At 44.2% G+C, this 21,361-nt stretch overlaps 1 protein-coding gene across 5 annotated transcripts in view; it reads right to left on the bottom strand.

The window, feature by feature from the left end:
* ACIN1 (apoptotic chromatin condensation inducer 1) overlaps positions 1-21,361 on the bottom strand; it is a 28,470-nt gene that overhangs the window by 4,412 nt on the left and 2,697 nt on the right. For 2 of the 5 annotated variants that reach the window (XM_046654743.1, XM_046654745.1), the window contains exons 3-11: positions 20,111-20,222; positions 19,572-19,691; positions 15,934-16,022; positions 13,946-15,211; positions 13,228-13,443; positions 12,389-12,504; positions 4,973-5,114; positions 1,482-1,524; positions 74-207 (exon numbers count right to left, since the gene is read on the bottom strand). In XM_046654743.1, coding sequence (XP_046510699.1) covers positions 74-207; positions 1,482-1,524; positions 4,973-5,114; positions 12,389-12,504; positions 13,228-13,443; positions 13,946-15,211; positions 15,934-16,022; positions 19,572-19,691; positions 20,111-20,222 — 2,238 coding nt within the window. The remainder of the gene's footprint in view (positions 1-73; positions 208-1,481; positions 1,525-4,972; positions 5,115-12,388; positions 12,505-13,227; positions 13,444-13,945; positions 15,212-15,933; positions 16,023-19,571; positions 19,692-20,110; positions 20,223-21,361) is intronic. The other 3 variants (XM_046654744.1, XM_046654746.1, XM_046654748.1) reach the window with 2 other exon arrangements.

The raw sequence follows: 21,361 nt of genomic DNA, 5'->3' as shown, positions 1-21,361 counted from the left end.
CGTTACACTGGGCCCATGTCTACTCCCACCTCAACGTGTCTCACCCTCCCTTCCCCGGAGCCTCCCACCTCACCTTGAGGGATTCAGTGGTGATACTGATGGAGGGTTTCTTCTGTGTGGTGGCTGTGCTGGCTCCCCAACGCCGCTTCCGACCAGGCTGGCCCCCCTCTGTATCACTGTTTCCAGCTGGCACCCCCTTGGTAGCTGCTGTCCCCAAGAAATAGGATCCAACAGTTAGATGGTCTCAGGCCTCTGCTGGTTCACACCACAACAACCACAGAGAGCCTTTGACTCGAGTTTTAGTAAAAGGTAAACCTAAGGAAATTATATTTGGGGACTGGGGAAACCATGCTCCAGAGTGAACAAGAAAAGGACTGGAGCCACTTCCTGAAAGATGAAAACCACTGATCTCTGAAGGCAACAGGGGAGGTAACCAGGTTGGTGAGCAGTTTAAACTTTTAGTGGTAGAAATCTCTAAAGTACTGGAGAAGACAGACTGGGAAGAACACGGGAATGCAGAAAAAACAAGACTGCATAATACTAAAATCTAAGTAACGTTGATTTCAGATCATGATGTCATCTATAAAGCTCTCTCATACTTCTCTCAGTCGAGAGCTCCTTATTGGGAAAATGTTAAAAATGTCACTGAGGGGTGGAGCCCTCTCATTTCCTCAGATGCTCTTTTAGAATGAAGCACAAACTGGTAAGCATTACATAGGAGCCCCTCAAAATCACTCCTGGTTCTGAGGGTTCAGATATCTGAAAAAGTAAATGCACGTAGGCCTGGAGAGGAGACGGCGAGATACCTCACAGTCTACCTTGTTACAGTTAAGAAAGAAATACGGGGGGCTGGCCCCGTGGCCGAGTGGTTAAGTTCGCGCGCTCCGCTGCAGGCGGCCCAGTGTTCTGTCGGTTCGAATCCTGGGCGCGGACATGGCACTGGTCATCGAGCCACGCTGAGTTGGTGTCCCACATGCCACAACTAGAAGGACCCACAACTAAGAATATACAACTATGTACCGGGGTGCTTTGGGGAGAAAAAGGAAAAAAAAAAAAATCTTAAAAAAAAAGAAAGCAATCTGGGTGGGTGGGCGAAAGGGACAAAGGGGCACATATGTATGGTAATGGATAAAAATTAGACTACTAGGGGTGAGCACGATAATATTCAGGAACTGATAAACAATAATGTACACCTGAAATTACACAATGTTATAAACCATTATAATCCCAATAAAATTACTTAAAAAAAAAAGAAAGAAAGAAATATGACTGGGGAAAAATGACAGGGATTGTCTAAAGTTTTGAATTTCAAAATGGAACCCTACATATGCCAAGAAGACGTTGATTTGCTCAGCAGTGGTGGTGGGGTGGGAGGGGGTGACCCAGGAATCCCATCAAGAGCGAACAGTAATCTATTTCTCCATGAACTCAGATTTTCCTGGTATTCCTGACCTTGATCAGGGATGTGGGGCTGGACTTACAGACAACGGAGATCTTCCTCTTGAATGATTTGGGCAGCGAGCTCTGTATAGAGAAGAAATGGGGAAAAAAGAGAAAGAGACACACCCCACAGAGAGGGGGGAAGGAGGTTAGATGGGGCAATCTCAGCACAGGCTCCAAAGACACAGAGAGAGAGACACAGAGACAGACAGAGACCAAAACAGAAGCGGCAAACGGCAAAAACGAAGCAGAATCAATGCAAGTTAGAGAAAAAAATAAAACCAAACATCACAGCAGGGAAAAGTCATCTAGTTCATACCACACCTGTGTATTAGCTTAACCAGAAATAAGCTGGAAGAGGAACTCAGTAGCCTCGCAGCCCTTTAAAGGCGCTGGTCATGCCCTCTTCCACTGTTTCTACGGGGCGAGAGGACACCAAGCCCAATAAGCTGTGCCCAGGTTAGCAGGTCCTCCGAGGTCTTCCTTGCTAACTTGAGGAAAACACGAGGAAGCAAGGAAAACCAACTCTGGGATGGCAACTTCAAGGTAACCCTCCTCCTTTTCTCAATGTCCAGCCTGACATTCACGGACAGTAGCTTTGAGTCGCTTAGACAGCAGACTGCCCAGACCCCTGCCACACTGGGAAAGGGCAGCACCAGACCAACTGGAGACGAGGCTCCTGAGCCCAGTGCCAGCAGAAAGGATTTAAAGGTGTCTTTGGTAAAGGAAGGTTTTTACGAAGGGCAGACTGTCCCCTGGGAGAGTCTCAGACTTCCCAACCACTGTACAGAGCTCTCACAGAGCCTTACTGTGTCCTCTCTGACCAGGGTTTAAGCCTTAGGGGCTCTGCCAAGGACCAGAAACTTCCAAACTTGCTTTTGAGCAAGTTTTTGTCCCTTTGAAACACTCAGTGGGGAAAACACTATGGACAGAGCAAAAAGAGGAAGAGAGAGAGAAAAGGGGAATAGAGCATGTTTAGATTTCAGTGCTTATTTCTGGAAAAACTAAGACCTACCACCCTTCTAAAGGGTAGGGCAGGACCCTCTTGATGAAATCCCTTTCCCCCATCCACCCCCCAGCCCCGTTTGTGTCGTCTAACCAAGTCTCCTTGGTCTCCGTTAAGGGCCAGCCTGACCCCTAGCCGGGCCGCTCTCGATGGGAAAGTTAGTGAGAAAAAAAAAAGGTCTTAATTAAAACAGGAAAACATGAACCAAATAAATAAATAAACCCAATAAAGAAATCAGAAAAATAAAGATAAAGAAAAAAATTAAAATAAAAGATTAAAAAAAAGAAGAAGAAGAAAATAAAGAAGAAAATAAACTAGGAATATGACAAATGTTCCAGGTACCATCTCACACCTGGGATCTTCAGTTCAGCCAATCGCACCTCACTGTGTACTGTATCTAGTCAACCGCCGGTCCAATCAGAATGAGCCCTCCCTGCTAGGCGCTGTGCAATTGGTGGGGGGTTGGGTTGGCAAAAAAGGTGGGCGCACGGCGTGGTGGTCAGCACGGCACTGCCAGAGTCCTCCCAGGGGCGCAGGGGGGGCGGGAGGGAAACGTGTGGGGGGACGCTGCCCAGTTTCCATGATGTCAAGACAGTTCACTGGCGGTGGCCAGGCTCAGCGAGGGGTACAGGGGAAAAGGGGGCAGAGACATCAGTCCCAGCCCTGTAGGGGCATCATCTTGCAGTCCCTGATGAGATGGCCTGTGAGTAGCAGGAATGGTCCTGGCCTTTTATTGTGAGAGGCAGGCAGGACCCTATGTCCACCAGTGGCACGCTGCAGCAATACCACCACCCAATACTTGGAATCCAGGTGATGACTCCAGAGTCCCTTTCTCCTCTGCCTGTAACTGGGGAGGGGGTCCTCTCACCGAGTGGGATCATGGAGCCTCTGACGAAGGCAGCCTGGGGGTAGCAGAGGATAGCCCCAGGACTGGGCACACATTCAGCAGCAAGGTCAGAATACTTTTCTTCTGAGTTGTGTGTGGCATCTCCTCAGGGACTCCAGCTGATACAGTGGTTCCAGTCAGGTGGATGGATGAGCCCCTGCCTCCAGGGATGGAGGAGAAGTTGGAGCAACCAACATGCTGCCCTTCACCATGGACAACAGGGACCAAAGGAAAGTCCATCTGATGAGCAAGTGGTGATACATGGCTGGGCTGTCATCAGCATTAAATCCCTGGGCTCAGACCCTAGACATCTCTGCAGGGTTCCTAGTCGTCACAGCTTAAGCCGAGAGCCCCACTCAGTATTTTACGGCATGGCACTGTGATCACAAACATTGACTCTTTAGGAGGTCTTGGTGCCCTAGATGGGGATCCCAACAGTCTGTAGCAAACAAGGCAACCCACAGTCCTCAAAAGGGCAAGGGCATGTGGGCAGGCGCCCCAGCACTGACACGAGCTCTTCTTGGGGTGTCCCAAATAGGGAGATGATGCAAGTCCACCCCTTTCCAAACGCTTTTTGCTTTCTCAATAGAAGTCTCTCCAGAACAGTGCTCTTCTTGGCCCCCTGATGTAAGCAAGGCAGGGAGGCAAAAGGGGGCCCATCACAAGATCCCATATACATGCCCCCCTCTGGCCAAGACACCTGGATAGCAGACTCGGCTCTGACTGGGCAGCTCAGTAGCAGCGGGTGGGTCCAGAGGAAGAGGCGGCATCAGCGATTGGCCAGTTGGGCAGGGTTATATTTTACGGGCGGATTACCGTACATGAGGTACTTGGACAAAGTTTTACGGGGAAGAAGGACCTTGTAATAAATAATATTCTGCACATCAAATCACTTTCACCGGCCCCCACCCCCGCAACACACACCAAAGAAAGGCTACACACACAACAGTCCCTCCCACCCTGTTACCCCACTCCCAAACCCAGCTAATTCTTTCTCTATTACTTTACGAGCCAAGAAGACTTCGCTGGCTCTGATGGGGGGAGCCCCCTGAATTGGGTGCAGGACACAAGATAACATATATGCCAAAAAAAGAGGTAGAGGGGTCAGAGAAATGGAGAAGGGGCCTTTGGGATCACACCAGGTGCGGGCTTCCAAGTGGCAACATCTCTGCAATGAGACCACTGGGGGGCAGATGAGGAACAAAAATTCCTCAGCATGGCTGGTCAGCTGAGAAGCACTAAAGCCCACTAGATGGCGTTGAGCTCCAACAGGCTTTTAAAAAGGAGGGAAAGCTAAAGGAGTTACCTCAGGGAGAAGCTTGAGAAGGCAGCAAGGAAAGCTGAGCTTGGGTCTTAGATAAAGGGCCATTAACTGACTTTCCCATTAGTTACAAACTTCCAAGAGACTGCACTGCACTACCTCTCCAACCAGGGAACGGGAACAAATGGGCCCTGTCCCCATCACAAGGGGTCTCCCTTGCTAAACCAGCGAATTCTCCCTTGACCCTATCCTGATCCAAGTCTCCGTCTAGTCCCTTCTTTAAGCTATCCCACTGTGTAAGAGGGATCGCCAGAGCGTCTACTCTTTCCCCTAGGCCCACTCCTGCCCACCCACCCCAACAGGTGGCTTGCATATTTACCTCTTTCTTCTCCTCATCTTCGGCACTGCCCTCTGGGCGGTCATCATTGCTGACTTGGTCTGCACTAGGCATGGGGGGCTCTGGAACCTCATTTTCAGGTCTGTTTTCACTTGTCTCCATGGTCACTTCCTCCTTCTCCTCACTGACAGTATGGGGAGAGGTTGAGAGGGAAGGGCAGGAAAGAACCAAGGGGAAGAGAGAGCAAGACATTAGGTTTTGGGTCAGGAAACCCCCATGCCTCATCACTTGGGTGGGTGTGGGAGGGCTGCTTTTCAGATCAGACTAGAGTCCTTGCCCTCAGAGGAAAAGTGGGAAACTGTTTTTCCTGGGGAAAGAACACAGATTACAGCAACCACTGCCACCCACTGCCCAGATGGGATAAAGCTGTGATGTGTGAGGTCAAGACTCCAACCGTTCTTAGGTAATTCACCAGAGTACTCGTGTAAGAGGAGAAAACACCCTCTCTGGAAACAGTCCCTCAAAAGTGACTATGATTTGCTCACAACTCTGTGGCCTCCCTATTCCCTGGCACCTTTATTTAATAAAACTGCCTGAGAAACTAAGGGAAGCCTGATTCCTTAAAAAGATGAGAAAGAATGGCCATGGCTGGGACAATGATCCTAACCTTCTGTTCAATCAACTGCTTAATAAGTAAGGGCCTACTGACCCACAGGCTCTGCAGACACCAGGAATGGAGAAATGGCAGGGGTGGGGCTGCAGGGAGAGGGGGGCTGGTGAGGGTTCAAGCTTCAAGAAGGACCCTCCCTCTTCCAGAAGGGAAGACTCTAACTGCTGGAGAGTATGAAAGCTCAGAGAAGAATCAGGCCACTTTTACCTGCTCAGAGGTGTAGGAAATGCTCTTACATTCGGCTTTCGCCCAGTTTCTCCCACTCCCTCATTCCAACTTCCGAAGGATAAAGAGAGCAGGCCTCCCAGTCAGGACACACCCTCCCCACACCATGCATCTTCCCCCCACAAACACCGAACCCACTGCCCCCCGAATCACACAAGTGAGCTCCCATATCAGGCAACGAATCCCAGAGATTACTTCAGGTAGACTATCTTCCCATCTTCTTTTTCTGCCTTCATCCCTAACTTCTATCTCTAACCTCACCCCGATTACCACCCAAACACTGGGGGGAAAAATCAAATCAAGATGATCAGAGGCCTAAGTTTCATGAGAGGGGAAACCAAGCCTCCCCTGGCTGATAACCACCACCAAAACCTCAGCGTTCCCGACAGGCTGCCTGACACTCAGAGGTCAGCACAGCCTCTCCAGAGCAGGCAGGGAGGGATGCACGGGAAGGGGGAGGGGAAAATCGGAACTGTGCCCCCAGCTAACAGGCCCCCACAGAAACACGCAATTCAAGTGCCGAAATCTAAAGAAAAAGCTTAACCAAAGAATACCTATTTCCCACACAGAGAGGGCAAGTGGGGCCAATTAGAAATCGGGCAGGAAGGACAAAGGGGGAAGGCAGAATGAGTGAAAACAAACCAAAACGAAAGACGGAATGAAAGCCATAGGGAAGAGAAGGAAGATGAGGTGGGCTAAGCGGTGGGGAAAAGGGGTACATGGAAATGTGAAGCTCTCACCCTTCTTTGCTTTCTGATAACATGATTTTTTTTCTCCCCCTGGAAGTGCTGTTTATCCCTTTCTGGAATGGAAGAAATAACAAAAACCAAACAAAAAAAAATCCTAAAAAATTAAAAAAAACCAAACACCTTCCTTGTCCCAAGATCCCACCAGCTCCTCCCCAGCCACCCGATCCAGAGAGAGAAAATCAAGATGCAGCAATTGGGGATCCAAAAAATGGTAAATGGAAGGGGAGGAGGTGGTGGTGGTGGTGGTGGTGGTGGTGGTGAGGGGAGGCTAAAATAGATCTGGCTTTTAAGAGATAAGCGTTAAGTCCTCACGGCAAACCCCGAGTTCGGCTGGATTGGTCTCTCTGGAGGAGAAGGAGGATGAGGGCCAGGCTGCTGGTAGTGGCTGGCTCTATTGTATTGGCGGAGCGGCGGCGATCAGCCGGAGACATGCAGGGGAGCCATCTTGCCACTTACCCAGCAGCCCGTGTGTGCGGATGGGGGAGGGCCCTGCTGCAGCAGGGGAGGGGAAAGAAAGGAGGGAGGGCGCTGAGTGAGCAAGGTTCTTATCCTCTGGCAGGCCACAGGGAGCTCACTGCTGGCTCAATAGGCCTGGCCCTTTTCCTTCTTTTCTCAGGTTACAGCAGCTACGAGGCCTAGCCCCACTGGGAGAGGGTGCTCTCTCCTTGTCTTCCCAGGGGGCGGGGAGGGGGCTGGGTGGAGAGGACAGACAAAGTTACAGCTGCTTGCTTGGAAGATTCCAGAGAATTAGAAGAATGGAAAACAGCAGAGTTGGGAGTGAAAAGTGATTAAAGAAGGAAGATAACAAAGCCAAAGTTGAAAGAGACACAGAATGGAGAGGCACGAGCAGTTTTTATGTGCCCCCCTCCCACTCTCCAAGCCAGGCATGGAACACTGAAACCAGATCAGCCAGTCAGCTGTTCAAGGTGGGGAGGTGGGATGAGAATTGGCACTATCCAATCATTAAAGTAGCTGCTCACTCCAGCAATGACCACGTGTTACTACTCCAACCTGTCCTCTCTCCAGGGATGGTGGAAGGAGTGGATAAACAGAGTTCCTTTTTGAATTCCCTGTAGAGTGGGAAGAGGTGTCTCTAAAGAGATGACAGACAACTTTGTTTCACAGAATCTTTAATAGGGTCACCCTGCCCCAGGGTCCGTTGGAGCCAGAAAGGAAAAGGATAAACAGGGCAAGGGAACCTTGGTTCCTTGAAGCCTGAAGGCCACTTGAAGCAAGGGCTCCAAGGTGAGAGCCGTTAAGTAGATAAGGGCGGGGGTGATCTTAAGTAGATAAGGGCGGGGGTGATCTTCGGGGCAGTAAGTGATTGAGAACTAAACAGAAATTATTAATCTGGGCATCTTCATCAGACTAAACGGGAAATGGGAAGCTGACTCCTAACTATTCAAAAAAGCACTCAGGAGATGCTCAAAATTCTTTCTCTGCTGACTGCAAAGGTACTCCTTTTGCATCCTAGTGGCAGCAATGATAAGACAAGCTTCTGGGTACTTAACCAGAAATAAAATTTCCTCCCTGCTGCTTAAAATCTTAAACTCACAAGCCAACTGCCTGCTAAAGCAGCCATGCTCACACATTAAGAGTTCCCTTTCCTGGGTGGTCCCGGTCTGCTCAGTAAGATTGAGAGCTCTAGAGTCAAATTGGCTAGGGCCCAATCCTGACCCTGGCCCCACCCCCATACAAGTGATGTGATAGTGGGCAAGTTCCTGATTCTCTCTGTGTATCTATTTCTTAATCTGTGCAGTGGGGATAATAACAATACCTGTCTCACAAACAGTGTGATAAGGGTTCACTCTTAAGAGTCTGGCTGGGACGACACCCTAAGTCAAGGATATGCATAAACACATGTACGTTTAATAGGCCATTATCTCATTTGATGCCACCTATGGAGATTTTTTTGAGTTTCCTCAAAAAGTAGACTGCTCTTTCTCCGATGCAAAGGCATTCAGTAACCAGCCTGACAGATCTTTGGTAATACCCTCATCACTGTATAATAACCACCAGTTGACTTGCCCCTCACCTCCACTCTGCAGAGTTCCTCAGGGTCAGAGAGTGCATCCCTTGGCCCCTAGCCCAGGGCCTAACACAAAGAAATTCTCAGTAGATATTTCTGAATTAGGTTGTCATTGTAGGTACCAAGTGGACAGTTTAATAGATGCTTGCTGAACTAAAAGTTTTCTTCTTAAAAGTTTTGGATAGACTTTCTACAGAGAATGTTACATTCAAACATCCTCAAATAAATGTTCTCTGTCCATCGACTATCCTAAAATACTTCCAGGTGCCAATATGTCTCTCCAGAAGTAGTTTCCTTGGAGGAAGAATTTTCTTTTATTGGAAATTCTATCTCATTTTTTCAAGAATATGACTGTTACCATGTTACCTTTGGCCTTCTTAAGACACAGCAAGTTTGTGCTGCCTATTTCCCCACAATCAATTCTGTGGGATCCAAGAATTCCCAAGACTTTATTTTCATAAGAAAAAGAGGAATTCTTGAAACTGCCCCCAAAGGGGACTCAATCTACTTGTAGGACCAGTCCCAAAGCGTTGTCAACTATGTGTCAGAGCTCCACACAGCTTTTCTGTGTAGTCTCTTTGAGACAAAAGGCATCTTCTTTCCCACTTATTTAAATTCCTGCACAAATGTTTCTGATCTTTGAAAAATGTGAAACTGCATGGGGGTTGGGGTTGGGGGAATCTCTCTCCACAATTAAGTAACACGCAAACCATCTGTAACCCAGAAGAAAAGGACACAACTACTTGGAGGCTGGTAACATCACACTATAGTTCACATCTGAATATGAATGAGATTCAGAGAAGCTAATGGAGAAGGAAGTTTCTATAGGCATATATGTTTGAATTTTAGTTATTGTAGAAAATTCATGAGGAGCTAAGGACCTGATGTGAAATTTAGTAAGAAATGGTAGGATGTGACTACCCTCAAGCAGTGAGATTTAAATATAGAATACCCTCTGGAGTACACTAGTTATAGGACAATCAAGGACAGTATGATGCTGGGGGGCTGTCCTTAGATACCAATTTCTCAGTGAGCAAACTCTACTGATGACAATAAATTCTACTTTTTAAATATGCGTCATTTGGTATATTAGCATTGTAGGTCTCCTGGGGAGCAGCAATTACACTGTCCTATGGCTTAAAGGGTCATTTCCTTCCTCCTGCTCAGGCAAAAGGACAAATAAGCATAGTGCCAAGAACCCAAAGCTGCTATTGCTTGCGAGGTTTGTGCACACAGGAAGGTTGTACTTAGCAAAATTCAGGTTTGAATTAACTGCTGCTACATGATACATTTGCCCACACAAACTTTTTCTCTCCTTTTCTTTTTTTCCCTCTATTTTTTTAATGTAAAAAGAGTACCATTATTTTCTGCTGTTTGAAGACCTTTTTGCTTATCCATAGCAGGCAAAAGATTGGATTTTGGAACAGGGCTCAAGTGAAACAGGACTGAGGGCTCACAAATTCCTGCTCCAAGCAATGAAAAAGGCACCTTACCTCATATCTAGAATTCCTCAGAGCACAATCAGAATCAGAACGGGTTTAACCAAGCACAGCAAAAAAGTCAGGCAATTTCTTCCAAGTGGTGAGAGGTCCTCGAAGTAAAGCCTATTTTTTTTCTTAACACGTTACTGAATCAATAGGCCCTAGCTCTGTTTTTTTAAAGTCACGTGATTTCTTGTTGAGACAGACAGGAAACCCAAGGTTAAGCCACAAATGGTCTTTTCCATTTAGCACTGTTGATCCCACTTCTAAAATTGGCCAGGGCTCCAGAGGCCACCAGGCTGAACCCTAGACTCTAGAGGGGTGAAAGACAAGGAGTGTTGTGAACCAGTTGTAGCAGTGCCTCCAGAAATGTAGGCAAACTTCTCAAAGATTCATTTACCAAATCCAATGCCAGAATAGCCTATGTGTTTAGGCCTTTGGGCATATCTTTTTGTTAGGCTGCTGAATAGACCATCTGGAAAGCAGGCAGAAGGAAAGCAGGTAAGAGGGACGTGTGTGAGCTAGTCCTGAGCTCACACTGCATTTCTAACCTATAGGCTGCTCCACTAAAGCTTGCCTAGGCAACGATGGACAATCTCAGTATCTGCCCAAGGGCCACTTGCCTATCACCTTGCCAGAATCAATGTGACTAGATTACCTCAGTTATAAAATGAAGATCAAAGCCACCTTTACCTGGGAAGGAAAACCCTGTATATGACTCCAAGTTTCATTTGCTCTGGACTTGCATGCAAAGTCCAGAAATAAAGGTGCCTCAAAACATCATGAAGCGCTGTTCTATTGCCAGGATGTCATAGAACTTTAGGCAAGAAAGGAGCTTTTCAGAAAATTACATGCTTCTCAAGGTGCACAGGAGGCAGTTCCTCAGGCCCACTTAGTAGCAGGTTGTCAACACCTACTTCGAAACTGCCATTATACAAAAGACATGCTGTACCCCCATGGGATGAGGGAGCGGAGGCAGGTATTATCTCTGGTTGATGGATATGGAAGGGAAGGTGTCACCCCATCTCCTCATCGATGGTGTAGCTGGGGAATCCTGAACACCTTCGAGAATCCGCAGGGTTTTCACTTTATGGTCCTAGAAGAAAAACCCTTCTCCAAAGGATAATGTACCCATCCCAAAAGGGAAAAACAAAAACTTTTCAAAGGAAGCAGAGTGAACTTTTGGCTTTCAAACCAAAAATGTAATGGCCACAAGATGGCAGCAGAGGCAAGAATATTAGAAGGGACAGTAGCAAGGGTATATCCCAAGGCAAAAGCTATATAGTAAGGAGCACAAAACTATTATTAAAGTCATAAGGAAATGAGATAATAAATCATGTCACCTGCCCACCACCCTCCAAAATCACAGGCAAAAGATAGTCTGAAGCTCTCAGAAGAGTGTAAATTATTAGGCTTTTACATAAAGAAGAAAAATCATACTGGTAGTATTAGTGTTAAAATGACATAAAAACAATCATGGAACAACTTTAGGCCAACTGTCTACAAAGGACACTCCCCACAGTAGAACAGGATTCCTGAAGTCTAAAGCTAAGCCATCTTATTTTCACAATGCTTTTCTTGTTCATTTCCCATCAGATTTTGAAGTCAGGAATTTGTTTCAATGGCTTCTTAATTTATAACACCTAACTCAGAATAATGAATGACATACCTGTTCAATTACAAATTTAAACTGATATAAGAGTATTTTTATAGGAGTAAATAACTCACATTAATTGTATAAATGATAACATCAATCCAAGGGTCCTAGGGGCCCAGGAATAAACTTCCGATTTGATATGGACTTCATCTTTGTTGTACTGTATGCTGTAAGAGCTAAGACAGACTGTGCTTAATAAAATGACAGCTAATAACCAGGGAAAATACAGACACTAAAAACCAGCACCCTCTTGTGCCTCTTAGTAGACTCAGTATCCTTTATTAAACTGTGTTCCCAGGCTCAGCTAGAGCTGGTAAATGTGAGTTAAAGATTGACTTAAGATGCCGAGTCAACTCCCTTATATCATCTTGAATTTGGAAACAGAAGCCTCCGCTGACTGTTCCTTAAAGGGATTATTTTGGTCAGACGATTCCAGATACGGGTTTCCTTATGCTCTCATCATCGCTTTCAAGAGTTCTGGTGGCAGCGCCCAACACAGTAACTGAAGCCTAGCCTTTGTCCAGATAAAGCTCTGCCTTCATGTTTTAAAAGGAAACTAGACTGCTTAGGCAAAGAACTCCAGGGAGCAAAGAACTACGGCACACTCCTTGTTCCCTGCTGCACCCCAGGTGAGATATATCACTTACACTGTGTGATGACTCCTTTCTGATTCCGGTAGGCGAGAGGTCTGAGTCTCTGAGGTTTGGGGCTGTGTGGCAGCTGGTGGCTCTGCCTCTTCAGCTTCGCACTTCTTTGGGCTCCCCTGTCACGACAAACACAGCAAAACAAACATAGCAACGTACTTAAATCTGCTTGGTTCCTTTTCTTTAACCTGGAGCTGATAAAGGCAGAGCAGGACAGACACACTACCAGCTCCACACATGGCCTTCGTTGTTTCATTTAAAAAGTGGAATTGAATATTGCTTAAAGAATTTCTACACCAGCAATCATTTTTATTAAGAATTCTTTTTGAGGGGCTGGCCCGGTGGCCGAGTGGTTAAGTTCGCGCGCTCCGCTGCAGGCGGCCCAGTGTTTCGTTAGTTCGAATCCTGGGCGCGGACATGGCACTGCTCATCAGACCACGCTGAGGCAGCGTCCCACATGCCACAACTAGAAGAACCCACAACGAAGAATATACAACTATGTACCGGGGGGCTTTGGGGAGCAAAAGGAAAAAAAAAAAAAAAAAAAAGAATTCTTTTTGAGAGGACTGAGAAAAGCCTTCCTTTTGGCCAGAAAAAAAGACGTTCTGAGGAAGAATGACCCTGAGAGCCGTGGAGATGAGAACCCTGCTGCTCAGCCTAATGTGGAGCGTCCATGAACCCGGGCATCAGAGATGAGTTAAGTGGAATCTAACAGGTATCCCAACCTCCTACATTTCTGCTGAACCTTGTCCATACTGACCTTCTAGTTTTATAGCTAGGAAAACAAGGAAAATCACACCCAATCTTCTGTCTCCCTCTAGGGAGGGGGCATAATAGCCTACCCGCTCAGGCTGTAACCTCTGGGTCACACGCTTTTCAGCTGGCTCAGGTTGGCTCATACGCCTCACTCGGATAGAGGATGAGGCAGAAGTCCTCTCCTTTGGCTCAAGGACCTGCAGTTGTGGCACTGGTGGAGTTGCAACCTCCTGACCAGAAGAGGGATCTTTGGTTTCAATGTAGCTGGTGCTGCTGTCCCTAGAGACTCCAGGGCTCAGAGACTGAAGAAATGAAACATATAAGACAAATTATTTTATATGGTATACATTCATTAGATCACTGAGTTTTCCAACATCCATTGACCCAATTTAATACTTCTGGATCTTTCTGTCCCTATGTTTATTAATGTTTGAGCTACTGATCTCCCTAACTTCCTAGATTACTCAACCAATTATTTATTAAGTCCCAACTAGGTGCTGGGTCCTGGGACACACACATAAGAAGGCATGGCCATACCCTCAAGAAGTTGCCAGTCTAGTGGAGGAGATGGGTAAATGGATTCAACATTCTTTGGAATCACAGAGATTCAAAATGAAAAAGACTGTATTTAGGGATCAATTAATTGAAAATTCGACTCTGAAGTGAGGGGAAAGTAATCATTGAACTGGGGACTAAAGGAAACTTTTCCTATTCCTGCCAGAAATCATGGTAGGTTTTCCCAGGGTTGAAAAACACTGGAGTACAGACAGAACATCAATGCAACCAGGATTCTCCCATACTTACTTTTCTGCTGTTGCTTGACGCTGAACGTGAACGAGAACGGGAACGTGACCTGGACTCTGATGTTGATCTGGAGCCCATCTTGGATCTACCACAAGGGTTGGCGTGAGTACGTGCCCGAGACACATCTCTCTGCTTGGATCTCAGAGGTGAGTGAGACTGAGAGCCTGAGCTGTCAGGAGAGCGAGATCTTGATCTAGAACTGGAAGATGAGGACGAGGAGGACCGGCTAGAGGAGGAGTCAGCTGATCGTTTTACTCTGTGGCTTGGGAGAAGGGTATGAGAAGCCCTTCTGCCTTCCTTCTGTTCCAAAGAAGGCTGTTTCAGAGATTGCTCAGGGATCCCTTTGGAGGGTGCTAATTCCTCGAATTTTAGAGGGAGTGGTTGAGCAGATTTTTCTGATTCAGTTTCAAGACCCTTCTGGGCTGAGGATTCAGCTAGTGTGCTTTTCTGAACTAGAGGCAAGACCCTTTCCTCGGGCACTTTCTCTACTGGAGATTCTGCTTTGGTGTCTGCAGGACTTGACAAAGGAGATAGGCCTCCCACCGACTGGACAGTATGCTGAGATATTAATAGCTCCCTGGCCTCAGCATCTGTATTAGGAGGAGATAACTGAACGAGGACAGGGGGGGCTGGGCCTTCCATGGGCTCTGTTTCTTCTTCACTCTGGAGTTGTGTATTAGGTGGTGGAGAAGATGCTTCCTTGGTAAGTAAAGGTGGGGGAGTCTCCTCCTCACTGGCAGTTTGCTCTGGTTGTAGCACAAGAGGGGTCTTCTCCAGATCTTCAGTCAATCGAGGAGGGGAAGGGGACTTTGATTTTTCCTCCAAGTCTTTTGAAGATTTTATTGCTCTTTCTTCTTCCTCAAGGGGAGCAGCTGTTTTCATCTCTTTCTCCTGCTGATGTCTGGCCAGATGACTTCTTCTAGCCTCTTCCTGGGACCTTGTAACTCTCCCTCCTCTCTCTAATCCCTCCTGTTCCTGGGATCTTATGGTTTGGGGTCTCTCATCCATCATCTCCTCTGGTTTTGCAATGGGCATCTCCTCTTCCTCTTCTTTCTTAAACTGCTTCAGGACTGGTGCATCCCTAGATTTGTGTCCCTCATCTGTTTCTTCTTCTTCTTCCTCCTCTTCTTCCTCTTCCTCTTCCTCTTCTTCCTCCTCTGTTTTCAAATTTCGATCTGCTCTGACCCTCAGGTTTCTGGAAGGTGTTTCTTGATGTTCTTCCTCCTCAACAACCTGGCTGCACTCAGAGAGTTTAGCTGCTCTTGCCTGAAAGAAAAGATATACAATGGTTCCAAGTATATTTGCTCACTATCAACAGAGGAGAAAAAGTACCTCATGAGACACACACAGAAAGAAGAAACTCAATGACATACACTTTGAGCAACCAGAAAGAAGTGTGACAGTAGACAAGCAGGACTGACATGGGCTCTTACAGGACTCAAAATAGAGTGACCAAAAGAAGTACAATAATGAAACTGCTACTAGTTCATTTTTTAGCTTGAGGTTTTAAAAATAAACATAAACTGAACATCTAGAAACTGTGTGTGGGGGGACTGGCCTATTATCACTTAATATGATTTTTTTTTATCATTTTGGTATATTTTTTTCCCATCATTTCTTTTCCAGAGTCATCATTACAGTACACACATACTTCTGTATTCTGCTCACTTAACATCATATCATAGAGCTTTGAGGTTTTAATTGAATAATTAATTACATCTTTTCTAATAATGTGCTTTAGGAATTCAGACCAGGCTAAGTTTCACAAGCTACTTTTATTTTTTATCTATTTACTTAAAAATCGGAAGGTCAGAGAAGATCTAAATTAGAAAACGAAAAATGAAAAAAAGATGATAAAGTGGAAAAACATGACTGCATAAAAATCTAGAGAGACATCAAGTCCGAAAGAGTCTGAGGAAGAAGCAATGGAGGAGATGTTCAAAGCATTACCCCAGAGGTGATGGAAGCTTTGGGAGGTATCTGGTTACCTGTCTGACCCTGGAAGATCTTCTTTCTCCTTTCCTTGGTTTCTCATCATCAGATTCACCTTTCTCTTCAGGAACAGAGGAGCTTTTTCCTATTAAATGAAAGAAAATCAACTCAGACTCAAGACGTGAACATTCATTCAAGGCTGCTTTCTAAAAGTCAATCAATCATAGCATATGAGCTGGTCAATACATTACCTATATCAATTTCTTTGACTTGTATGCAGAATCAAAGAGTATATAAAGCCCTGAGGGTCAGAGTCTTATTGATAATTCCTGCTGTGCATGTCCGGAAAATTTTTAATGTCTCAAAGCCAATTCACATATTACAAATAACTCAAATACATGTAAAATAACTACTAGAGGCTTCAAATTATCTAGCAGGAATGTACGCATACAAACTGCACTTATTTCTATAAAATGTTTTGTCACTCTGAATCAAAGCTCAAGACTTCACTATGTTTAGTGTCCATTTTTTTGGATTGCCCATTGCTACCACTAGTTTTGACCAAAATATTATGATTAATATACCAGTTGTAAAACAACCACCTCATAAAATAAGTACTTAGATGAATGGTTTTCAGGGCCCTAAAGTTCCTAGAAGTTACTTCAAGCCAACTGGACAGGGCCTCACAAATGGGTCCTCTCAATTATGTTTTATATATGGAGCTAAAGGTGAGTTGTTTTTTTTTTTAAGGAAAAATAAGTTCCACTATTAAAAGAAAGCTTGAAAACCACTAATCTAGGTCATTCCAAAGAATAACTCCATGTAAAACTGGAAAAAAATTTCACTCACATTTCATGAAGGAAGGTAACTGTGGGTAAATCACTTAAATAATTTGGGTCTCAACGTCTTGACTGACAAAAAGGAGGGGATGGACCAGAAGATTTCTAAGTTTCCTACCAGCATTAAACTATTACATGGAATAGCAATGCAAATATTGATGAGAACCAGTTTAGGAAACAGCCTAAAGATAATTATCTTCTAGATACTTACTCAGCTAGATTGGACTCAATTTTAACACAGTGCAAAGGGTTTAAATGATCCACATGTTCTACACAAACAGCATTTAAACTAGTGCAATGAGGCAGATGGTGGGAGCGCTAACCCAAGGTCTTCTCTCTTATTTCTACATCCCAACAACCTAAAATGAACTAGTCTTTGCTTCTGTAATGAAAAGAAGAAACTTATAAAATGAACTACAAGACTAAACATATTTTGTAAAACTTTATGATCACTTGATTAACAGGATCTCTGAAATTAAGCCATCTCATATCTGGTTTAGTGAATAAAAACTTGCATTATGAGTGTGTGTGCAGGATCTATGGTTAAGATACATAAGTGACATGCCAGATTCTTTAGCAAATATCTGAAGAATAATCCATAAGAGATTAATAAATAATGTAGTGGCTATAATAATCAATAATTTCATAACTAAATGACCTGAATAGGTTAAATTACTAAATGAGTAAAACCAAACAAAAAGATGATATTATTTATGAATTTTAGGCAAAGCTCCTTTAGAAGTATAAGGGGAATAAACTGAATTATTATAGTTTAACAAAAAAGAAAAAGGCTGGCGGTGGGGAGGGATGTAGGGATGAACAGCAGAGCACAGAGGATTTTTAGGGCTGTGCAAATACTCTGTATGATACTATAATGATGGATACATGTCATCATCCACTTGTCCAAACCCACAGAATGTACAACACTAAGAATGAACCCTAGGGTATCTATGGCCTTTGAGTGATTATGATGTGTCAAGGTAGGTTCATCAATTGTAAGAAAGGTACCACTCTGGTGAGGGATGCTGATAATGCAAGAGGCTATGCATATGTTGGGGCACAGGACATACGGGAAATCTCTGTACCTTCTTCTTGATTTTGCTGTGAACCTAAAACCGCTCTAAAAAAATAACGTCTTAAAAAAAAAATCATCTAGATGCTCAAGAATTAAAAAAAAAAAGTTAAACAGGTTGGAGGGATGGTAAAGCTTTGGATATTGCCGATATTTTAAGCTTATACATAAACAAAGAAAAGACTGCAAAAACTATACACCAAAATTATCAATTGTGGTTATTTTAATTTGTAGGACTATTGGATAATTAAAAAACTTGTTTTTTCTACTTTTTCCAAATTTTCTTTAATGAATATACTACTTCTTGTAATAAGAAAACAAACATTTTTATTTTTTTATTTGGTGAGGAAGATTGGCCCTGAGCTAACACCCATTGCTGATCTTCCTCCTTTTGCTTGAGCAAGATGGTCTCTAAGCTAACATCTGTGCCAATCCTCCTCCACTTTGTACGCAGGATGCGGCCACAGCAGGCTTGATGAGTGGTGTGTAGGCCTGTGCCCTGCATCTGAACCTCTGAACCCCGGGCTGCCAGATTGGAGTGCGTGAATGTAACCACTATGCCACCAAGCCGGCCCCAAGAAAACAAACATTTTTAAAAGGTTAAAAGCCTACATTCTGGAGGGAAAAACCTACAGAAGAGATTCCCAGACACTTCTCAAGTACTATAAACAGCTAAAATTCATAGGCCTAGCCATCCCAAGTACTTGCCTTTATCACTGCAATTCTGTATAAGAAACATTCTCTTTGTTGTTTTCTTTTCAATTTAAATACAAGAGTTATAAGCATATATTTAAAGTCATACAAAAGATACTTTGTGGTGAATAACAGGCTTTCAGCATGGACATATATGCTCTGAATAAATAAACCTTATTTTAAGGAAGAAAAAAAGGCATGTACAAAGTCGGCCAGAGATAAATGTGTTAAACAGGTCAAATAAGAGTTTCAGAGTTGTGGTTTTAAAATTAGGTATGTATGGAGCTGGCCCTGTGGCCAAGTGCTTAAGTTTGCATACTCTGCTTCTGCAGCCCACGGTTTCACCCATTTGGATCCTGGGCGCAGACATGGCATCGCTCATCAGGCCATGCTGAGGCAGCGTCCCACATGCCACAACTAGAAGGACCTACAACTAGAATATACCACTATGTACTTGGGGGCTTCGGGGAGAAAGAAAAGCAAAAAAAGAGAATATTGCCAACAGATATTAGCTCAGGGCCAATCTTCCTAACCAAAAATAAATTTTTTTTTAAAAAAACCAACTCTGCATTGTCTCTCATAGCACATAGCACAACTGTAATTAATTATGTAATAATCTGTTTAATGTCCATCTCCTCACTAGACTGTAAGTTTCACTAGGGCAGAAATTTGTCTTTTTCTCTACTCCTGGTGCCTAGCACATGCCCAGCATACAAGAGGCACTCAGTAATTCGTTGACTGAATTAAACTGTAGCAGATGCCCATTTGGAGGGATGACTGGGTGTGTAACACATAATATATACAACTGGTGAAGAGATGAAAAAGAGTTGAGACTGTTGCTAAATTCAGAGATAGAGGAGGTTAAAGAGGTACTGATGAGAAGAAAAATCATAGGGCCTTAAAAGACACTCAGAGGTTAACACAACATAGGGGTGAAAGCAGACTTCGAAAAGGACATAATTTCCACAAAAAACAGATGTCAAATATCAATGTCACAGAATTTCACTGGGACTTTAATGGAGGCTTACTACCTCCCCCCACCAACTATGCAGGATTGACAAAACAGCACAGTGGGGAGGGAGATACGTACTGGGCGAATGTCTGCTGAGCTCCAGCTCTGGTCTCTCCAGGCTGCTCTGAAAGTCAGGAGGCAGCAGGGAAGCCACTCCCTCAGGATGGATCATCTCGTCCTCCGACTCAGCTGAAGCTTCTGCAAAGCACAGATTGGGTCGGGGCAGGGAGGGAGTGAAGGGCTCAGCATGTGGGAATATGTAGAGGAGTGAAGGAGGTCAGGCAAAGTCACAGATACAGAATATATACTAAAAAGAGCACTGTACATAGAGAAAAACTCCCTAGGATTAAGCTCTACCTCATCTAAAGGGTAGCTTAATTTACTTATAACTCTTCCTGTTGGCAGGAATCCTCTTCTAACAAGATAGTCCAATTAAGTGTCTTCTTCCCTGATAAAAGGTAAATAGTAACTCACTTGGTTCCATAAACTACCAAAGCAAGTAAGCAGCAATCTCAGTCTGACTTATTCTTGAAATTGCCTAGTTAAACAGGCCCATTTACACAATGACAGGAATAAGAACCAACAACTCCTTGTAAGAAGAGACAATCTGGGCTTACCTTCAAGTTCTGCAGCTTCTCGAGCTTCACGTTCCAGACGCTGCCTAAGTAGCTCCTGCTGCTTTTCCAGATACTGCTTTATGAAACTGTTCTGGCTCATTTCCTCACCAATCTGTGTAGAGGACATGGAAAAAGAAAGTCTAGGAAAGCAAACCAGGAAAATGCAAGGAAGAAAAATCCATGGAGCAAAGGTCTACCCCTTACATTTGGACCTAAGAAAGGTAATCAAAATGTTGGTAGGCCCTTTTCTAAGCTAGTCCTATGCTGAGGACCAAACTAAACAGCCCTATGATTCATAAAAGATGGCAAGAAGAGAAACTGCACACAATTTTTTACTTTAAATACTCAGTTCCCAACCAAAGAGTGATGCACTAATAACTTAAATCAAAATTCCTATAAAATTATGCTTTTTAATCTGAATTTTCAGGTAATCTAAAATATTCCCTAAAGATAATCTAATTTTTCCTTTTAGTAATATCAAAAACTGAAAGGAAAAAAGCACTAGTTTATCTTTTGTTGATACACAAGATCAATCTTCAAGTACCCAGGAAATATTCTGTCAAACATCCCCAAAATCCAAGTACAGTACTTAAAAGTACGAAAGCAAGAGACTAAGAAAAGGGGTGTCCATTCAGCTTTTACACAGAGTTCTAATTCCATTTTCTTTGGCTGAGAAGAAATCCTTGGTAACAATACTTAAAATCCAGGAGCTTAATCCCTTTTCCCATTTTAGTCTGAAACAGAGACTCCCACATCAGTCTTTTGCCCTTCAGCTTTCTCTTCACAAGTCTTCCTCTCAAGAAGCTTCTTGCTTAGCAAGTCCTACTAGAGCTCCAGAAAAAAGAAAAAAATCTGAATAAATACCTTCTATGTTATTAGTCTATTATTCATCTTTCCTAAGCACTTTTAAACGCTTATCTTCACCTAAAGTAGAGATGAGTGTCTTGGTACTCAATGGACATTGACAAAATGTGGGTTACTTGTATTAGAGAATATACGTGTTCACTGCAAAAATCCTATGTTAATAAAAGCAAAGTTTCAAAGACTAAAATGCAACAGGCATCAGAAATATAATCATAAACGGATTAGCTTATGCAGTTTCTTATGCTTGTTAAAGTACTTCACTAAAGCTCTGTAAGCTAGCTAGATTATGATGCTTACAGCTTAATGAGGTGATAACAAGGAAGTAGGAAGGCTCTCTTCCCACAGTATCTTGGGACTTCATCTAGGACCAGAGCTGCACACCACTGC

This window comes from Equus quagga, chromosome 2, assembly GCF_021613505.1.
Source record: "Equus quagga isolate Etosha38 chromosome 2, UCLA_HA_Equagga_1.0, whole genome shotgun sequence".
NCBI lineage: Eukaryota > Metazoa > Chordata > Mammalia > Perissodactyla > Equidae > Equus > Equus quagga.
The sequence above is the reverse complement of the archived record's forward strand: the minus strand, read 5'-3'. Positions and strand labels throughout refer to the sequence as shown.